A 17,804-nucleotide genomic window follows, 5' to 3' on the forward strand; every position below is an offset into this window, starting at 1 on the left:
GATCTGCCCCGGGCTGGGATCTCCGATGTGAGGACTCGGCAGTGTTTGCAGCTGCCTGGATACTATCTGGATAAATACAGCTATCAGGGAGTCATGAGACCGCTTCCCAGCACCGGCAGCACTACGCAGCAGGCCTATTAATACAGCGCCCCGGCCCCTGGGGGGCTGCCAGGCCTGGGGGCCCCCACCCCAAATGAGACACCCCCCAGTTCCATAAAAAACAGAGAATGGGGACAAAGGGGTCCCAAGCCAGCCCCTCTGCTGTCCTTAGGGTTGGGGACCCCCGGAGAGGAGGGTGAGTCCGTTCATCCATCAGTTGGTACCCGGCCTCCCAGGAGCATCCCAGCTGGGAAAATTGGGGGGGAAAAGAGAAACCCCCCGAGCCCCCAGCCCCGGCGCCGCACGCCCCCGGCTGCTGTTTTTCGATGGCTGGAAGGCGTCGGAAGGAATAAATCCTGACAACTCAACTAGCGCAATGATGTGATGGCACCGCGCCGATAAGATGGAGGGAGCCGATTGGGAAGAGTCTTAAGCCGCGAACACGCAGCATCTCCACTCTTCACCTCGGCTCACAAAGGGAAATCTCTCCAAAGGGGCTAAGGAGATTATCCCGGCTTTGCCGTCCCGGGTGCTCGAGTAATCAGGGCAGCCTTGGGAACAACAAAGGAGCGAGCGGGGCTTAAATTAGAGCAGGCGAGGACGGGCAGCTCGGGGTACCCGAGGGTGCTGATCCTGGGGGCACCGTGGGCCAGCCCCGAGCCACGGGGGGAGACCGAGCAGCCCCCCAGCTTTGGGGTCTGGTCCTCACGCACCTCCCTTCCCCCTGCCGCTGGGGTTGGGGGGGGATTTCTGCCCTTATCGCCCCGCACCATCGCTCGCCGCGTATTGATTTTTCGCCGCCCAACACCGGCGAGCCCTTATCGCGCCGAACCCTGACCCCGCTTAATGGAGGAGCTGTTACCTGCCCCCGCGGGTGCTTTACGGGACTGTTGGGGGGGGGGGGTGGTGGTGGTGAAGGAAGGGTGCTGAGCCCCGCTCGCCAGCTGGCCCGCAGCTGGCAGGCGCCGCGGCGGTGCCACGCGGTGCCCGGGTACCCCCCGCAGCCCGGGGCGCCCTGCCCCAGCAGGATGCGTCCCGATAAGGCTCCCCGAGACATTTGCCTTTGGGGTGTTGCTGCGTCCCGCAAACGCACGGGGAACTCGGGGACGAGGCTTCCCCATCCTTCAGGAAGGGGTGGCACGAGGGAGAGCTGGAGGAGAGGGATGGGGACGCAAAGGCAGAGCGGGGTCCCCCCCCTTTTCCTTTTTCCCCCCCCGCAGACAATAGCGGCTGCCCTGGCGTGAGATGCTATCGCGGCTCATTTCAGAGCTGAATGGGTGCCCTCCCAGCCAGGATATGATCGGCCCCACAGCCCCCCGGCTCTTTGTCACACTGAGCTGGGCTCTATGGGGGGGCAGAAATAATCAGAGGGACACAGAAAGCGCTCACGGAGGGCTGGGACGAGGGAAAGTTTTGGGGTGACCCCAGCGAGGGGTGGCAAGAGCCCTGGGCCAGGGTTTGGCACCTCTTGGGGCCCTCGTCCCCGCTCTGTCCCCACAACTGGGGCTACTGGAAACCCCCCGGTGCTGCCCAGACAGAGCAAATGGGAACAGGGGGGTGTTGAGGGGCAGGAAGGAAGCCCCTGGGAGATGGAAAAGGGGAGCAGAGGAACCCGGGCTGGTGGACGGGGCAGATCCACGCCCCTCCACCCAGTGGTGTCCCCAGACTGCCCTCAGCATCCCCCCCCCCAAACCGTCCTCAGCATCCCTCCTCCCTGCGGCATCCCCATCCCTGGCAGGGTGCTGCACCCCGCAGGTCCCCCTCCGTGTCCCCAAACCAGGACAAGCGTCCCCATCCCCTCTGGGACCATCCCCAGCCCTGCCACCAAATATCCCGCTGCCTTCGGTGCCGGCACGGGGCTTGGCTTTGCTTCCAGCAGGCACAGGCTGGGCAGGGGGGCTCCTCAGGACCCTAATTTCTCCCCTGCGCCCCCCTCTCTCCCCGGCAATCTACCACAACCCCGACTATCTGCCGCTCGGCCCGGCCGGGGATGATAAAGAGAAATAGCTGGAATAATTTTTCCCACCCACACATACCAGCGCGGAGGGGAAGGGGGAGCGCGGCGGGGCGCGGGGCTGTCCGTCAGGACGAGCCGTCCCCTCCTCGCCGTGCCCTGCTCGCCCCGATAATAAACCTTGAGGTTTGCACACAAGCTCCAGGCTGCGAGAGATTATTCAGACAGGAGTCACGGCGCAGATAAACACAACCGAACAAGAGAGGGAGGCGAACGGGAAAGGGGAGGGGGGGGGGGAGAGAAAGGAAAGGGGGAAAGAGGAAAAAAGTTTGCAGTTTTACTTAGATGCGGCGAAAAATAATAATAATAAAAATTCCCCCGCCCTGTGCTGGAGCTGGTACTGCACGTGGTGGGATTTGGGGTGCAGGGGGGGAGGCAGAGCTGAGCATTGCTTTGTAACGGACCCAAAATCGTTGTCGCAGCTTGGGGATGGTGAAATAAACCCCAAAAAAATGAGGCAGCAGCGGGATGCTGGGGCTCAGCCGTACCAAAACACCCACGGGGTCCCCGAGCGCTGGCACCGCGGAGAGGGCAGCGGGCACCGTACCTGGGCACCGTGGTGGCACGGGGGGGGGATGTGGGCAGGAGATAGATAAGGCCCCTTTGGTGCGGTGGCTGATCGCTATCGGCGGCGGCGTGCCAGGGAGGAGGCGGGGGCGGCTGCCCCGGGGTCGTGGTTTTTGGGGTGGGGGACACGCCGCCGGTGCCGTGAGGTTGAGGCTGTGCCGCTGTGGGGTCCCTCCCTTCCTGCAGCAAGAAGCTTCGTGCTACCTGGGCTGCCAGTGGGGATTCTCTGGTGTCTAGTATCGAGGTTGAGCTGCCCGGTGCTTGATCGTGGCTCTGCTCTCCCCGTGCCAGCGCCGGGTTTGCAGCATTTCACAGAGCATCTCGCTGTGCGCCTCCAGGACATTCAGCTGGGCTCGGGACAGGAGGGGACAGTCCCACGCCCCCAGCTCTCCCTGCTGGAGAGGAGCCGAGGCCGCAGGTGCTCCCAAAGTCCTCATCACGGGCCCAGCTCCAAGGCAAACAACGACGAGTGGGAGAGATGGAGAGCTGGGGCAGGGGAGAGCACCGATAACGGGATGGTTTGGGGGACGTCAGTGGGCGCCAAGTCCCCCCTCTGACCCCGCTCGCTGCTGGTGGGCACGGGCACCGGTGATCCCCTCCCAGCACCTCTTCAGAAAGTGTCCAAAAACGACACGAAGCCACCAAACCCGTGGCCGGGGAGCAGCCCCACTCGGGCACGGCCACCGAAACAGCCCCGCACATCTGTAAACGCTCCCAAGTTGAGGATTATAGATTATGGTATCAGCTATTTGCATATCAGAGCTGCGAGCAGCCAGCCCACCCTGGCGAACAAGGTCATTGCAAAGATAAAAAAAAAAAAAATACTCAAAAAAAATACTCCTCCTGCCCCGCGGGGCCAAGGAGACCCAGAGAGAGTCCCCACGCGGTGCTGCAGCGCGGAGGGACAGCGGCGAGGGGACAGGGGGGGACATGGGGACATCTCCAAGCTGCTGTGCCACCCTGGGGCCTCATGAACCCCTTGGAAAAATATCCCAAGCTGTTGAGCACCCGCAGGGCAGCGTGCCCACCGAGCACCCCATTACACGTGCCCGGAGGGCAGGGGGGTTGCAGACCCTAAGCACAAAACCCCCCGGCCCCCCGAGACCCCGCGGGGCGCGAACAAAGGCGCCTGGGAGCAGCCTCGCGCCCGCCCCCCCCCCACCCCCCGCCACATCTTCGCGGCTGCCATTGCTGACATACGGCGGATCCTGCCAGATAAAAAGAAAATTCAGGCTGCTCAGAGTTTCCCTTTTTGCCAGCTCCATCCCTGATAAGTGCAGAGCCTGCAGAGCGCCTGATAGACGGGCTATCGCGGCGGTTGGTGCGAAAGGAACACCCTATCGCTGCAGCATCGCCGGACCGCCATCAACTCCCAGCCACACAGAAATTAATACCACTCCAATTACCAGAATAGAGATGGGCTGGGAGAAGGCGATAATAAAATCTCTTTTACATAAAGAATGCAAATAACCCGCGCTGGTTGAGGGGGGAAGGGGGAGGCAGGGCCGGAGCGGAGGCTTCGCACCGAGCGCCGCTCGGTTTGGGGAGCCCGCGGCGAGGGGTCCGGCTGGGCAGCGCCCTCCTGAGCACCCCGCTACGACCCCACACGGTCCCACTTTTAGGAAACCCTGAGGTGGGAGAAGGGGATGGAGCTGGAGCTCGCTTTGGCCACACAGATGGGCTGGGAAGGTTTGCTTTTAGGAGAGGGAGAAGGTCCCCAGCGAGGCATCGCGCCCACGGGGATGGCAGCGCAGGAGCCCCGCGGTCACGGGGACAAAAGGCCGGGGAGCAGATAAAGAGGAGCTGGAGCCTCGCAGCTCCTTCCTGCCGGCCGTGCAGGAAGGGATGGGGATATCAGCGGGGACGGCGTGTGCTTCCCCTCGGCTGGCACGGGATGGGGAGTGGGGCCGGGCGCCCCATCGCTGTCCCCAACGCCGTGGGGATTTCGGCAGCTGCCGGCACACGTGCGCTGGCCGCCGGCCCTTCCCAGGGCTCTCCAACACCCAGCCTGCCTGGGTGCCCACGAGGACGCAGCGTGTCCCCCCCAGCCACCCCCATCACCGGGCTGGGATCAGCGGTGAAGGGCGATCGCTATCCAGCCCCGAGGTCACCCCTTCCCGTCATGTGCGGCGGGGAGGAAACGCGCCGCTGCCAAAACGGCCCCCGGGGCTGCCGAGGGGACACGGGGGCTGCGCAGCACCCGCAGCATGCCCGGGGCAGCCACCGGAGCCCAAAAGGTGGCACGTGCACCCGTCGGGCTCGCCGTGCTGCTGCCAGCCCCAACGGGCACGTGCCCGCAGCCCCACAATCTGCGGAGGAGCCCCGACCCTAAACCCATCGGCGCGGAGGTTTGGAGATAGCGGCGCGATAGGGCGCGGGGCACCCACACGGCTGGCCGGCCCCCGCGCGGAGATGCCAGCAGGGAGATAGTTGGCTCTATTCGCTGCTTGGGGTTTTGATAAGCATCACCAAACCACTCGAGCTTCACTCTTGTGGTTGCCAGGATGTGTGCGAAGTGGCCTCGGCAGCGCGTGGCGGGGCAGGACAGAGTCCTCCCCGCGCCGGGGCGCGCGATGTCCCCGCTGCCTCCAGCCCGGCTGCTCCTGGCGTGGTTTTTACAGACCCGAGGGATGTGGGAGAACATCACCACCACCTCCCGCATCTCCTGTCCCAGCAGGAGGCTCGGTGCTCGCAACGTGCCCAGGTCTCAGCCCCACGACCCTCCCTGGAGGGGAACACCCCAACGCCTCCAGCTGCTGCCCGCTCCCAGGACGCAGCACGGTGACCGGCTGGGGACTCACCTGGCCCATTCCAAGAGTTTGGCTCCTGTGGGTTTTCTCCAGGATCCGACTTCTCGGGCTCCTTCGGACTCTCCGGGACATCTTTCGACTCTGCCTCTGCAGCAGGAGAGGGGAGGCACAAGGTCACACATGGGGAACTTCAGAGGCTGCCGCGACGCACCGGGGTGAGGACGCACACGGGGCTCACACCCCAAAATCACCACACCATGGCCACAGCCAGGCCCACGTGGGGTCCCCACGGACAACCTGGGCCACCCAAAACCCCAGGTGCCCCCCATCCCACACCAAAAGGCGCCACCAAAACACCCTGCCAGCCCCGGGGGGCACCCGGCTCTGCCACCACCCCCTCGGCACCGAGCGCCCCGCGCCACCCGGACCGGGTTCGGTCCCGCTCCCGTCACGGCTCTATTTGTGGCGTACTCATAGCAACTTGATAACAATTATTTTCTCCATTAACTGCTGTTGGAGATGCAGCAGATAAGGCCTATCTGCATATGACAGTGTGGAAGATTAGCGCCCAAAGTACATGTTTGCCTTCGCGTCCCGGGCGGATAACCAGCGCGGAGCCCAATCGATAGGCGCCAGAGCGAACACCCAGGGGTGACGTCACCGGCATTGGAGATTATTAATACAGGTGATAAGCGGGATGATTAACATCAAATAAATCAATCACCGGGTATAAAAGTCCTATTATTTTTGGCTATAAATCAAAGTGCCTGGCATATTGATTTTTATCCATCTCGCTGAAAGCTTTAGTGGCCGTTATTGCTGCTCGGCGTTATCTCTGCTATCACCTCTTTATCAAGCCAGGCTAGTGCCAGGTGCAGCTCCGCGCCCGGGCTCCCAGCTCCCTCGCCCCCAGCCCCGCTCCCCCATCAGATAACGCTCCCCGTGCTGCCGAGCAAAGTTTGCCCCCGGCCACCCCTGCCCTCCTGCCCCGACCCCGGTCCCGTTGGGGCCCCGGCAGCCGCACTGACCCCGTGGCTTTTGGGGTTCGGGCGCTTCCCGGGAGCCTCGGCTCTTTCCCGGCCGGCTCCATTAGCCTTGCCCCGCCGCCGTTATCTCGCAGGGCGCTGCAAACATTAACTGATTAGGATTTGCCCCCACCTCCACAGGAAGGAACTTAAAGGATATCTGGGGACCGCGGCAGCCCGGCCCTGAAAACGCGGCCGCCCTGGGGTGGGGCGCGGAGCGGCGGCAGGCAGGCGGCGGCGGCGCGGGCAGGAAGCAGGCAGCAACGGCACCGCGGGGGCTCCGGCCCCAGCCCCACCAATGTCACATCGGATGCCAGCCTCGAGGGTCCCTCCGTGTCCCCACATCCCTCCCACGCAGCCATCCAGGGGGGTGAAAGGCGCTGGAACGGTTTTGGGGTGATGGTGCTTGGTGGTAGCCAGCAACCCAGCTCACCTTTGGCTTCCAGCAGCCCGATGTGTGACCCCCCCCAGCATGTTCCTGCCCCTGGGATGGCTGAGGTTGCTCCTGCCTGTCCCCAATTCCCCCTGCTGGGGTCCCCTCCGTGCCGGGGAAGGGCCACAGGAGCCCACCAAAGAGCATCCGTTCTCCTGGCCATCATCCCGGGACCACGCAGAGCACCAGGATGGAGCACCCAAAGCCCACCTGGGTCTTAATTACCCCCCTGCTAATGATGGGGCGGGGAATGCTTCATTAGCTAATTAACACCAAGCACCAGCAGCTGAGCCCACGCTGCGGGGAGCAAATGGAAAGCCCTGAGGTGCTGCTCACCTTCGCTGCTGGGGGGGCTGGAGGCGTCGTGCTCGGCAGAGCCCTCCTGATCCGAGGCAGCCCCTTCCCTCTCCGAGGGGCTCTTCTGCCCCGCCGGGGCGTCCTCGCCTTCCTCCATCGCTCCCAGGGAACCTGCGAAACACAGAGGGGTGGTCAGTGGGGGGCAGAGCCCTGGAGCCCCTCCCCAGGCAGGACCCTGCTCGCTTTGAGGGATGCTCACGGACAGGGACACCCTACAGCTCCGCACGGCACAGGAAGGGTGACCCCACACTGCCCAGCACATCACTGATGCCCCTTGTCCCCTTGCTAATGGGGTTTACGGAACCACTGCCTTGTTTTAGGGTGTCCCCAAGGGATGTTTGGTTCCCCCCCAGACATGGAGCTGGAGGAACGAGCCCCAGAAGCAAGTGGGGTCCCCGTTGCGCATCCCCGCACCGGGAAATGGGGAGCGCAGGGCGGGTGGGTGCGGGATGCGCCGCGGGTACCCCACAGCCCTCGGCACGCTGCCATTGCCATGGCAACTCAGCATCCCACGGGGCCGAAAAGAGGCAGGGAGGGAGGAAGGAGGCCGGCAGGCGGCTCGTGCCGGCACGAGGCGAGGCGAGCACCGGGCGGCCAAGCCCCCGGCATCGCCCCGACACCGACACCGGGGCAGGGGGAAGCGCGGCGGGCGGCTGCGCGCAGACCTCAGCCGCTCTCCGTGACTCCAGGCAGGGATATTTACACCGGGAGAACAAAGGGCCCATAATCTATACAAAGCAGACAACAATGAGCGTGAATAAAGAGGCTGCCGGAGAAGGGAAGGCAATTTATTCTAATTCTGCTAATTTCAGTTCCAGCACAATTAAAAAGACTCTGATAATATTCAGAAACAATCGCCGGCTAACAAATCGTTTCTCTCGCTGTAAATGAAACATTGTTAGGCTAATTTTTTCTTTCACGCCTTCGCGGCTCTCGGGCTCCTGATAAAGTTAACCCAACTCGTGCCTGCACTGCCGGGACGGGACGGGATGGGGACAGGGCCACGTGTGCCACTCGCCCCAGGGTACCCAACAGGGTGCCCCATGGCACCCGCCACCCTCCCCGAGAGGTGATGGGGTGGAAACTGATCCTATAAAACCTCGTTGGTGGGTAATGCACCGGCACAGGGTGCCCATGGGGATGGGGACACGGGGGGACAAGTGGCACCCGCGCCGGCCACGTGCACCCGGTCCCATGTCACCAAGGACGCGTCCCCACATCCAGCGCGCCCCTGCGAGCAGCCCTGCCCCAGCCCAACCATCCCCGGGGGAGTAAAGCACCACGGCCAGGCAGGTTAGAGGAAATACTGGCTATTTAAATAAAAAAAAAAAAAGGGAAAAAAAAAAAGGGAGAGAGGGAGAGCGAGCGGCGGAGCAGGGAGCAGAGCGTCATTTCTCCGGGATTGCTGGAAGCCCTGCGCAGTTATCACCGCACACAGCCTCCCTCGGCTTGCCTGATCTGTCTATTCTTCATTAAGCAAATACGCTGAAATGGAAATGAAAACATAATAGCTATTTGATTTTCGGCGAGATATTTTGCATATTGGTTCAGTGCTGATAGTGGAATTTCATCAACTCCCTTTTTTCATGCTTTAAAACTGAATTACTGAGGCTGGCTTTACAGAGAGGGGAAGAGCCAAAAAATGCTCTGGTCCAAGATACTCCGCTTGGCGATTAACTCTTCTTCCTCCTCCCTCCCTTCCTCTCTCTTTTTTTTTTTTCTGATAACAAGGAGGGATTTTTTTTTTTTTTAAATGACAGCAATTGGAAGAAGTGGCATTAACCACAGGCGACGCACCCAAGTCGCTCAGGTGCCAGTGGCGGGGTGGGCGCAGCGATGGGTGCCAGCACCTGGCCTGGTCCTGCTCCACCACCACTCCCCTCCCAGGATGGGGGCCAGGACCCCCATATCCCACCACCAAACCTGCACCCACGAGGCCACGTCCGGGCGCTGCGCCCCAAAATTGGTCCCCAGCAAAGCGGGGAGCAAGTGGCCGTGCGCCCCGGCGAGCGCGATGGCTCCGAGGGGCTTCTCCAGCATGGGGAAAATCACCATTGCCCAGGTAATGATTTGATCATTCCACTGCAATTAAGGTTCTCCCAGCACAGGAACAATAAACCTTTTCTCCATGCCTTGCACTTATCTGGTAAATTAAATAAAAGGGAAAAAAAAAAAAAAAAAAAAAAAAAAGGAGGGGGACTTTTCCAGGCTGCCAAGAGAGAGACCCTGGACGCTCCAAAAGCAGGCATGCAGACAAGAGCAAAGCGATAAGAGGCCTCGATAACAGATAGAAAATAGCAACAGATCCAGACTTTCCCACCAGCTCTGCGAGCGGGGAGGAGGAGGAGGAGGAAGAGGAGGAGGAGGAGTCCCGTGGAAGCAGGTCCCGGCCACCGCCCGCGCGCTGCCAGCGCTGCTGTGACCGCGCGCACGTGCGAGCTGGGGGCGACCCGCGCTCCCTTCTGCTTTTTTTTTTTTTTTTTCTCTTCTTTTTAATTTTATCAGCACGCATCAAAGTCCAGGAGCTTATTTTATTTATCTTCTTAAAATAAAACGGATCTGCCGCTGCCAAGCAGAACGACGGCGCTCGGGGAGCTGGGGACCGAAGGCTGACCACGTCCCCACGCCTCGCGGTGACCGCAGAGCCCTGGGCTGGGGGAGCACCACGGTGTCCCCTCGGTGTCCCCCCCGTGCCCATACACCCCAGGGACCTCCCCAGTGTCCCCAGCTCCCCGGTGTGAGCGCTTGGCACAGCAGGACCACGGGTGCAGCCACGGGGCGAGCTGCTGGAGAGCAGAGAGCCGCCCTGTTCTCCGTCTCCACAGCATCCTTCAAGCTCCTCCTCATCCCTACGCTGACCCCGAAGTCATCCTCAAATTAAAACCGAAACAAAAAATCCCCAATGGGCCAGCTGAGGCTCGCCACCAGGTCCAGGTGGGCCCAAAGCAGCGCTCCTGGTTTGCAAACCCTCCGGGACGCTCCCTGATCACGTCGCAAGCAGGGAGATGGGCTTGGATAGCACCTTTTTGGGGTGGCACAGCTGCCTCGAGATCCCAAAGCTCCCTCTTTACCCCCAAAACCAGCCCAAAATTCACAGACAAGAGCCAAAGGGCTGCACTGCCAGCAGGTGTGCCCTGGGAAACCGATCCTCAAAGAGGGGCACCTCCATTCCCGGCTATGGCATCGCCAACTGGAGGTGCCCAAACGGAGTTTCAGAGGTGCCCAAACCACACATCAGAGGTGCCCAAACCATATATTGTGGCTGTGACCCCCCTCCCAGCAACCCTCCCCCTAATTCTGCAGCAATTCGGCCAGGTCCGGCACAGCCCGGGGATTCCCCAGGGTCTCGTAGCAAGGTTGGGCTGCGGCCGCCCCGCAGCGAGCAACGCCCGGGGAGCAACCTGGGCTGCAGGGCGATCCAAAAACCGCCGCTATCTGATGGGCCAGCGGCCCGTGCTTCTCACCCAATTTTTTCCTGGTACTTATTAAGGTTTCTCTTCCAGCAGCCCCGATGTTCTGCGTGGCCTCGGGTGCCCCGGGCAGCACCGGAGCGGGGATGCCAAGAGCCCCAGCCGAGGGCAAACGAGGTTTTGGTGGCTGGGAAGTGACGCGAGTCCCCAAAGGTCACGCTATCCAGCGGGTTATTTTCGGCTCCCTTTGGCCGATCTTTCCCATCTCAACCTTACCAAAATTACAACCTATTCCGTGGGGAAGCCGGGGATGGAGGCAGCAGGAGGGACCTTCCCGCCCCGGGGACCCTGTTTTGGAGGAAAAACGAGCCTTGCTGAGCGCAGAGCAAAACTCTCCCCCTATCAGCCCCGGCGCAGGTTTGGAGCAGCATCCCCCCTCCGAGATATCAGCATTTTTAATATCAACCCCATGCACGGAGCTGATAATGTTGGGGCCAGCCCCAGCCGTACCTATCTCGAATTAGGAGCCCTTTTCTATCGCGCCCAGATAAACTCGCCCCGCGGCTCTTCTGTGTTAAAAGGGGAAGGAGAAGAAAAAGAGTCGGGGAGCTGCTAGGCGGAGGATTTGATAGTTTGGGATCATTTTTTAATTATAAATTATGATTTTTGCCTTAATTTACCTGGAGGGACGGATGCTGCAATGGCTCATGCCTGCGCCCCGGGGTCCGCGGGTGCCGGGTAGCGGCACCCCCATCCCGAGCATCCCTCCCCAAAAACGAGCAGCCCCCTTTTGTTGGGGGGGGGGGAAAGAAAAGCCAAGCGGAGAGGCAGAGCCTGAGAAAAACCAGCCCTGCTGATAGGGGAGAGATTGGTTTCAGCCGGAGCTGCTCCCCCTGCCAAGTCCACATCCTATCTGCGCGGGGTGCAGTTACTTAACATTCATCACCGGCTGAACTCTGTAACTTTATCAGCGCCCGAGCATGGCGCCATCGCCGGGCCCAGCCATTCCCGGCGCTCAGATAGGTCCGATAAACTGCTGATAGATTACAGGAGATTGTTTCACTTCAGGGGACGCGATTACTAATACTAATAGCGAGGGAGCCCGCATCATATCAAACAGCCGCCGAGGGGAGGGGAGGGGGGGGGGGGGGGAGCGGGCCGCGGGGGGCACGGGAAAATAATGAGAAAGAAAATCCAGGAACAATGACAATGAAGTGACTTTACGTTTCAGATGGGGCCGATAGCGCCCTGATAGATTTTAAGAGAGGAGAGCTTCTAATAGAGCCGTCCCCGGCCCCGGCGCATCAGATGGATAGGAGCAGATCGCTGCACGGAACGGGGACGCGGCTCAGCAGAGCCCTGCCTGGCTGCTGGAGGGGATTTGGGGGGGGAAAAAGTGGGGGTCCCTGCGTGGGGATGGGACCCCGGTGGCTTGGGTACAGCGGGGAAACTGAGGCAGCCCCCAGCAGGGCGCAGGAGGGGATGCGCAACCGAGGGGTGCCCGGCGCACACGGATGGGAGGGTGCAGCCATGGCAGCCCCACTGCTCCGGGGGGGGGCGAACAGGGAAGGATCCAAGAGGATCCTTGGGAAGGACCCCAAAGAATCCTTGGGAAGGACCCAAAAAATCAGGATCCGAGCGGGTGCACCCAAAGCAAGCTGCTCCTGCACCAGGTGCCTCGGCGCCTGGTGGCCAAAGGGACTTTTTCCGGGTGAAAAGCCTCAATTCCCAGATTTTTCCTCCAGCATAGGGTAACGCTGTTCCATGGGGAACAGGGACTTTTTCTGGGTGGAAAGCCTCAATTTCCATATTTTTCCTCCAGCATAGGGTAATGCTGTTCCATGGGCAGCCTGCACGGGGCCCCAGCAGGACGGGATGCTCGCCCGCCGGCACGGCCCCGAGGACACAAGGTGAGGGCGAGGCCAGAGGTCAGGCTCTGCGCTAATCCCGCGACAAATTACCCCAGAATTACCCCGGAGATCCTCACCGGAGCCGGCCCCCACCTCTGGCTGCTGCTCGTGGGAAGCGCTTTGGGTCGCCGACTGGCGGAGCTTCTACAGCCCCGTGAGCCCACCCCAAAACAAAAAGCACCAGCAATGGACACAATTTTGGACGGATTTTGCCCAGTTCTGAAGTTTCCGTGCACAACAGCACCCGGCGAGGATGCAGACAGAGGGACAGGGACACAGGCAGTGCTGGATCCATCAGGCAGTGATGCTCCAGCTGGGGCTCCCCGCTGGCTCCCAGTCCCCCCAGTGCACCCAGTGCACTGGTGCCGGGTCTGTGGCCACCAACACAGGGACGAGCAGGGATGGGGGGGCTCTGGGAGCAGAAAACACCCCTAGCAGGGCACGAGGCACTCTGTCTGCAAGCAGCAGGGCAGGCAGCCAGCACCGAGCCGCGGGACGAAGGTCACAGGAGCTGCTGGCCCCAAAAACCATCACCGGGGCTCCTGCATCCCGCTGGCAGCCCGTGCCCCGGTGGGTGCAGAGCCCCCCCACAGCCCCCCAGCTCCCGAGGGGCAGTGCTTTGTGCCCGGCTCCACCAATAACGGGGTTTGTGTCTGTGCAAACGCGCGCGCCTGGGCTGCCTTTTTTTTTTTTTTCTTTTTTTTTTTTTTTTTTTCCTGTTCTTGGCATTTTGGTGGAGCGAGATAAGAGTAAAAAACAACAGAGCTGCTCGGAGAGTGAAAAAGGGAGATAGATAACGCAGATACCGACTCCTACACAAAACAGTCCTGGCTTTATCGCTGCTTTTTATCACAGTGCCTCTAAAAAAAATAAAGAGAACAGCCCAACTGGAATGGGGCAGCACATTAAAAAATGAACTTTATACTGTTTGCTCTTTAGTTTTATATTTAGATGAAACAAACTTAGATCCTTGCGGTCGATACCTTTCCGAGCGCGAGGAACCAAAAAGTCTGGGAGCCCCATTTGCTCTGGCAGGGCTGACTGAAGAACCTCAAGGAAAATTTAGGAAAGCGCCCGAAACGGGTGATTTTCGGGGTCCTTCCTTGCCCTGCCTGCTCCCATCACCCAGCCCTGTTTGAGGCCACCGGGCACAACGGCTGGAGCCTCTGTAAGCTGGGATGGGACATTGGGAATGGTTTAATGAAGCACAGCTCGTGCCAGCAGGATGAGGCTGAGCCCAAAGCATCCCTGCAGGGCTGGGTGTCACCATCCTTGGGGCTGAGCCCGTCCTTTGCGCTCAGAGCCATGAGATGTGACTGGCACTCGCAGAAAAGAGCTTGGAGAGGCACCCTGGGGTGCAAAGCCAGCAGGCCTGAGGGTGCAAAATCAGGTTGAGAAATGCAAACACCTCCCTGAGCATCCTCATGAGTCCACGGGGGACAAGTAAGGGACAGGAGGAGGGTGCTGGGGTGGCACCGCCAGCACCAAGGTGGCACCACGAGCACCAAAGTGGCACCGCCACGTGCCACAACCCCACGGCATCACCACGGCTGGTGACACCAAACACCCCCAGGAGGTGCAGCAAAGCATGGCACGAGCAGGTCCCAGGTGGCCGAGGGTCTCCGTGCCACCGCGGGGACACAACCGCTTGTGGCTGCACCGAGTGGCCACGGTATTTTGGGAGCAGGAGGCACGGAGCGGCAGCAGGAGCAGTGGCAGCACCAGGAGGTGCACGGCCCCACGTGCTGCCAGCAAACCCAGCGCACACAAACCCACACAGCCTGGCCCCAATGCCCCAAAAATCCGCGGCACCCCTCTTTCTGGTCCGTCCCTGAGCAAGAGGGAAGGGAAAAAAAAAATAATAAAAATGGACTGGAGCTTTTTTCCCTCCCCTCGCACTCCCTTCCCTACCTTCTTTTTGAAAAACATAATTTATCTGTGTATTATCAAGAAATCCAGACACTTTAATCAGTGAGCTATGAAGTCAGTATTTCCATTCTTATCTAGCGGAGGAGTGGAAATGGAGAGCAGATAGGCAGCTCCGAGCCGGGCCGTGGTGGGGAATGTTAATGGGAGGAGCGGCAGAGCCATTGGCTACCGAGCCGCTGCTATCGCTGCCATTATCGGGGCGTTATCGAGGCAACCATCGCAGCGCAGTAATGGGGCCAGTTCAACTTTCCGCATTATCATAGGAGCTGCAAGTAGCACGAGGGGCCTCGCCTGGGAGACGGAGCAGCGCGCGAGCGGCCGAACTTCCCGGTGGAGAAGGAGAGGGGAAGGCACCCAAAGCGAAAAAAAAATTAAATAAAGCCCCAGGGCTGGGTGATGCTGTCCTATACAGGGCGCACGCCGCGTGCTGGTGGCACCAAATGTGCCACGGGGATGGCACCGCCGCTGTCCCCGTCCCACACGTCCCCAAAAACCCCGCTCGGAAGGCGAGGACAATGCGCCCACGTCTCATCAGCTGCGCACATCGCGGCGGCGCGTTTCCTCCTGAATGGGAGATGGCAAGAAAAAGATGTCGATGTGAGAAAGGGGAGATAAAGAATTATTTTGGAGGAAAAAAAGAAAAAAAAAAAGAAAAAAAAGCCGTGGAAGGCTCTTATCTGGAGTGACTCATAGGCACACACTCCTTAACCCTACTGCGGCCCAAGGTCAGCGGTTGCATTCCTTTCGGCGTTTCAGCCCTTCCAAAAAAACATGTTGCTACAGGAACAATGAGGAGCCTTCACCGCCGCGGCGATCGGAAGAGGGAACTTTATTACCCCCGAAACACTTGAACTTTTCTGATAAAAACACGAAGCAGGACATCGGCCTCGCCAAGCCGGAGCGTCCAAAAAAGCCCTGAGTCAGGCAGCAAAAAACGGTCATGGGACGGGGCACAGAAAAAAAATTAAAAAATAAAAAAAGAGCTTGGCCTTCTGCTTCCATCCGTGCTCCTCTCCGCGGGGAGGGAGGAAGCCTCCTCGTCCCCCTCCTTGGGATCAAACCCAAGGTCCTGGGTGCCCGCAGGATGCGCAGAGCTGGCCAGCAAGAGCTGCTGCTGGGTGCCGGGGGCATTTTTCACTTTTTCTTCCCAAATGCAGAAAGCCAGGAGGTTTCTCTGCTCCTGCCATCCCCCTGCAGTGCCCTGAGCCGTGCCTTTGGGCTTTCCCTTCTCACCACGTGGGCACGGGGGAAAATCCGGGCTGGTTTTATTCCACGGCACCACCAGAGCTTGTTTTCTGAGGCTGCAGTGGGAGCAGCAGCGGGCAGGGCAAGCATCCTCCTCCAAGCTCAGAAAGGGCGGATTTGACCCCAAATCCACCACCACCATGAAAAAGACGGCAGCTCCATCCCCAGGCTTCGCCAGCACCAGTTTGGGCACCTCAGGAGCATCGTCGCTGTCACGGATGGGGGTGGCACTGACCCCATGGATGGCGCAGGGCTGGGCGCACGGCTCCTGTGCGGGATGCCCCGGGGATGTCCCCATCCCCAGCAGGCACCAGAGGCAGGCAAGGGCACGGTGATTCCAGCTCCTGGTTGCCTTTGGGATGCCACCATCACACGGTGTCCCCGGGGCTGTCCCCACCTGCAGCACCCCCGGGGGAAAGCGCCGCTCCCTTCCCAGCCCCGAGCGCCGAGCTGGCCGCCTCGCAACTCGGCGAAAGGGGAAGCTGCAGCTTGCTCGGTGGCCTTGATTCACGGAGGGAAAACAGAAACCTTGCCCAACTGCACGAGTCCAAAGCCAGAGCCTTCAGCCCCAGCAGGGGCTCCCCGTGGCTCCCTGCAGCCCTTTGGGGACGTCCCCATTGGGGTGGAAGAGCAGCGGGCGCAAAGGGCAGCACCCATCCGTCTCCCCACATGCCCTCAAGCCGAGCCCATCCCGGCCAGGATGATTTTGGCAAACAGATTTTGCTGCGCTGCCACCCGGACAGCATCCCACGCGCAGCCAGACCCGCTGCTGGGGGCTTTTTGGGGAGAAACAACCCGGGGAGAAACCCCTTAACAAGGTCTGGAGATGGGCACGCGGCGAGGGGAGCGCACACGGGGCATCCCCTCCTTGGCACAGCCCGGAGCCTTCGCACCACAGGGATAAAATCGCTCAGGGGGACGCAGGGACGAGCCACCCCCTCTGCCCCCAGCCGTGGGGACAGCTCCTCTTCCACATCAGGGGTCCATCAGGACACACGTACCCAAACCCCTGGCAGATTGGTGACCCCACAGCGGCTCCGTGGGACCCCACAGCCCCTCCCCACCTTCCAGCATCACCCGCTTTTGGTTGAACCCCTCTACCCAGGGGCTCAAATGGGGGCTGTGGCCCTGCTGGATGTGTCCCACCCCCATCAGAGCATCGCCACCCCACCTTGGGGACCCCCCCACACGCCACGGGGACACCCCAAGGACCATGATGGGTCCTCCCCATCAGATTTGCATCCCAAGGAGCCGTCAGCAGCGGCTGCGGGGGCAGAGGTGCCACGGGGCTTGGCGGCCGTGCCAACACGGCTGGCACTGAGTCACGGCTGGCAAGCGCCTCCGAGGGGCTTGCACAAGAGGGGAGGGGCTGGCACGCAGGGTGGCAAGCACCCGTGGGAGCAGGACAGCCACGGGGGCCGGCCCCGGTCCCCCGGCATCGCAGAAAAGACCGGTTTTGGGAGGCCGCCCCTGTCCTCGGGTCCTCCCCGCAGACGAGGCGGGGAACCCTCCCCAGCCAGCGGAGCAGCCCAGGGGGGGAAAAAAATCCGCCACCCCAGCCAGCACAACGCCCACCCGTCCCGGAGCATCCCTCCCCGGCAGGCACCCATGGGGGAAAGCGAGGCACCACGGAGCGGCGGAGGATGGAAAAGTGCAGCAGCAGGGGAAAAAAAAATTAAAAATAAAAAAAATCTATGTAAAATAAATCAGAAAGCGGAGGGAGTTAGTCACCTGCACGCTAGCGAAAGGAAAGGAGCGCTCAGAGAGCAAACAGCAGGAGAAGAGGGCAGGAGGCGTGCCGGGAGGATCAAAAGGCACGGGGTTACCACGCCGGCACTAAAAATAGGCTCTGGGCCGGCTACTGGAAGCTTTACAAGAAATTCACTCCGGCTTTCCACAAGCACCCCGCTCCCGGGAAGGATGGCTCCCACGGCCCCGGCACGCAGCGCCCGCGGGCAGAGCTGAGCGAGGGAGGGAAATAAAAAAAAAAAAAGAAAAAAAACACACACATAAAAAAAACACAACCCAAAACACACCGCCACCCCGTCGAGGAGGAGGCAGGGTT

At 60.8% G+C, this 17,804-nt stretch overlaps 1 protein-coding gene across 3 annotated transcripts in view; it reads right to left on the minus strand.

Moving 5' to 3' along the window:
* The window catches only part of ZFPM1 (zinc finger protein, FOG family member 1), a 31,794-nt gene that overhangs the window by 10,358 nt on the left and 3,632 nt on the right, over positions 1-17,804 (minus strand). For 2 of the 3 annotated variants that reach the window (XM_072043657.1, XM_072043656.1), the window contains exons 2-3: positions 7,225-7,356; positions 5,482-5,577 (exon numbers count right to left, since the gene is read on the minus strand). In XM_072043657.1, coding sequence (XP_071899758.1) covers positions 5,482-5,577; positions 7,225-7,356 — 228 coding nt within the window. Of the gene's footprint in view, positions 1-5,481; positions 5,578-6,888; positions 7,083-7,224; positions 7,357-17,804 lie in introns of those variants that run through there. The other variant, XM_072043658.1, reaches the window with a different exon arrangement.

This window comes from Anas platyrhynchos, chromosome 12, assembly GCF_047663525.1.
Source record: "Anas platyrhynchos isolate ZD024472 breed Pekin duck chromosome 12, IASCAAS_PekinDuck_T2T, whole genome shotgun sequence".
NCBI classification, from domain to species: domain Eukaryota; kingdom Metazoa; phylum Chordata; class Aves; order Anseriformes; family Anatidae; genus Anas; species Anas platyrhynchos.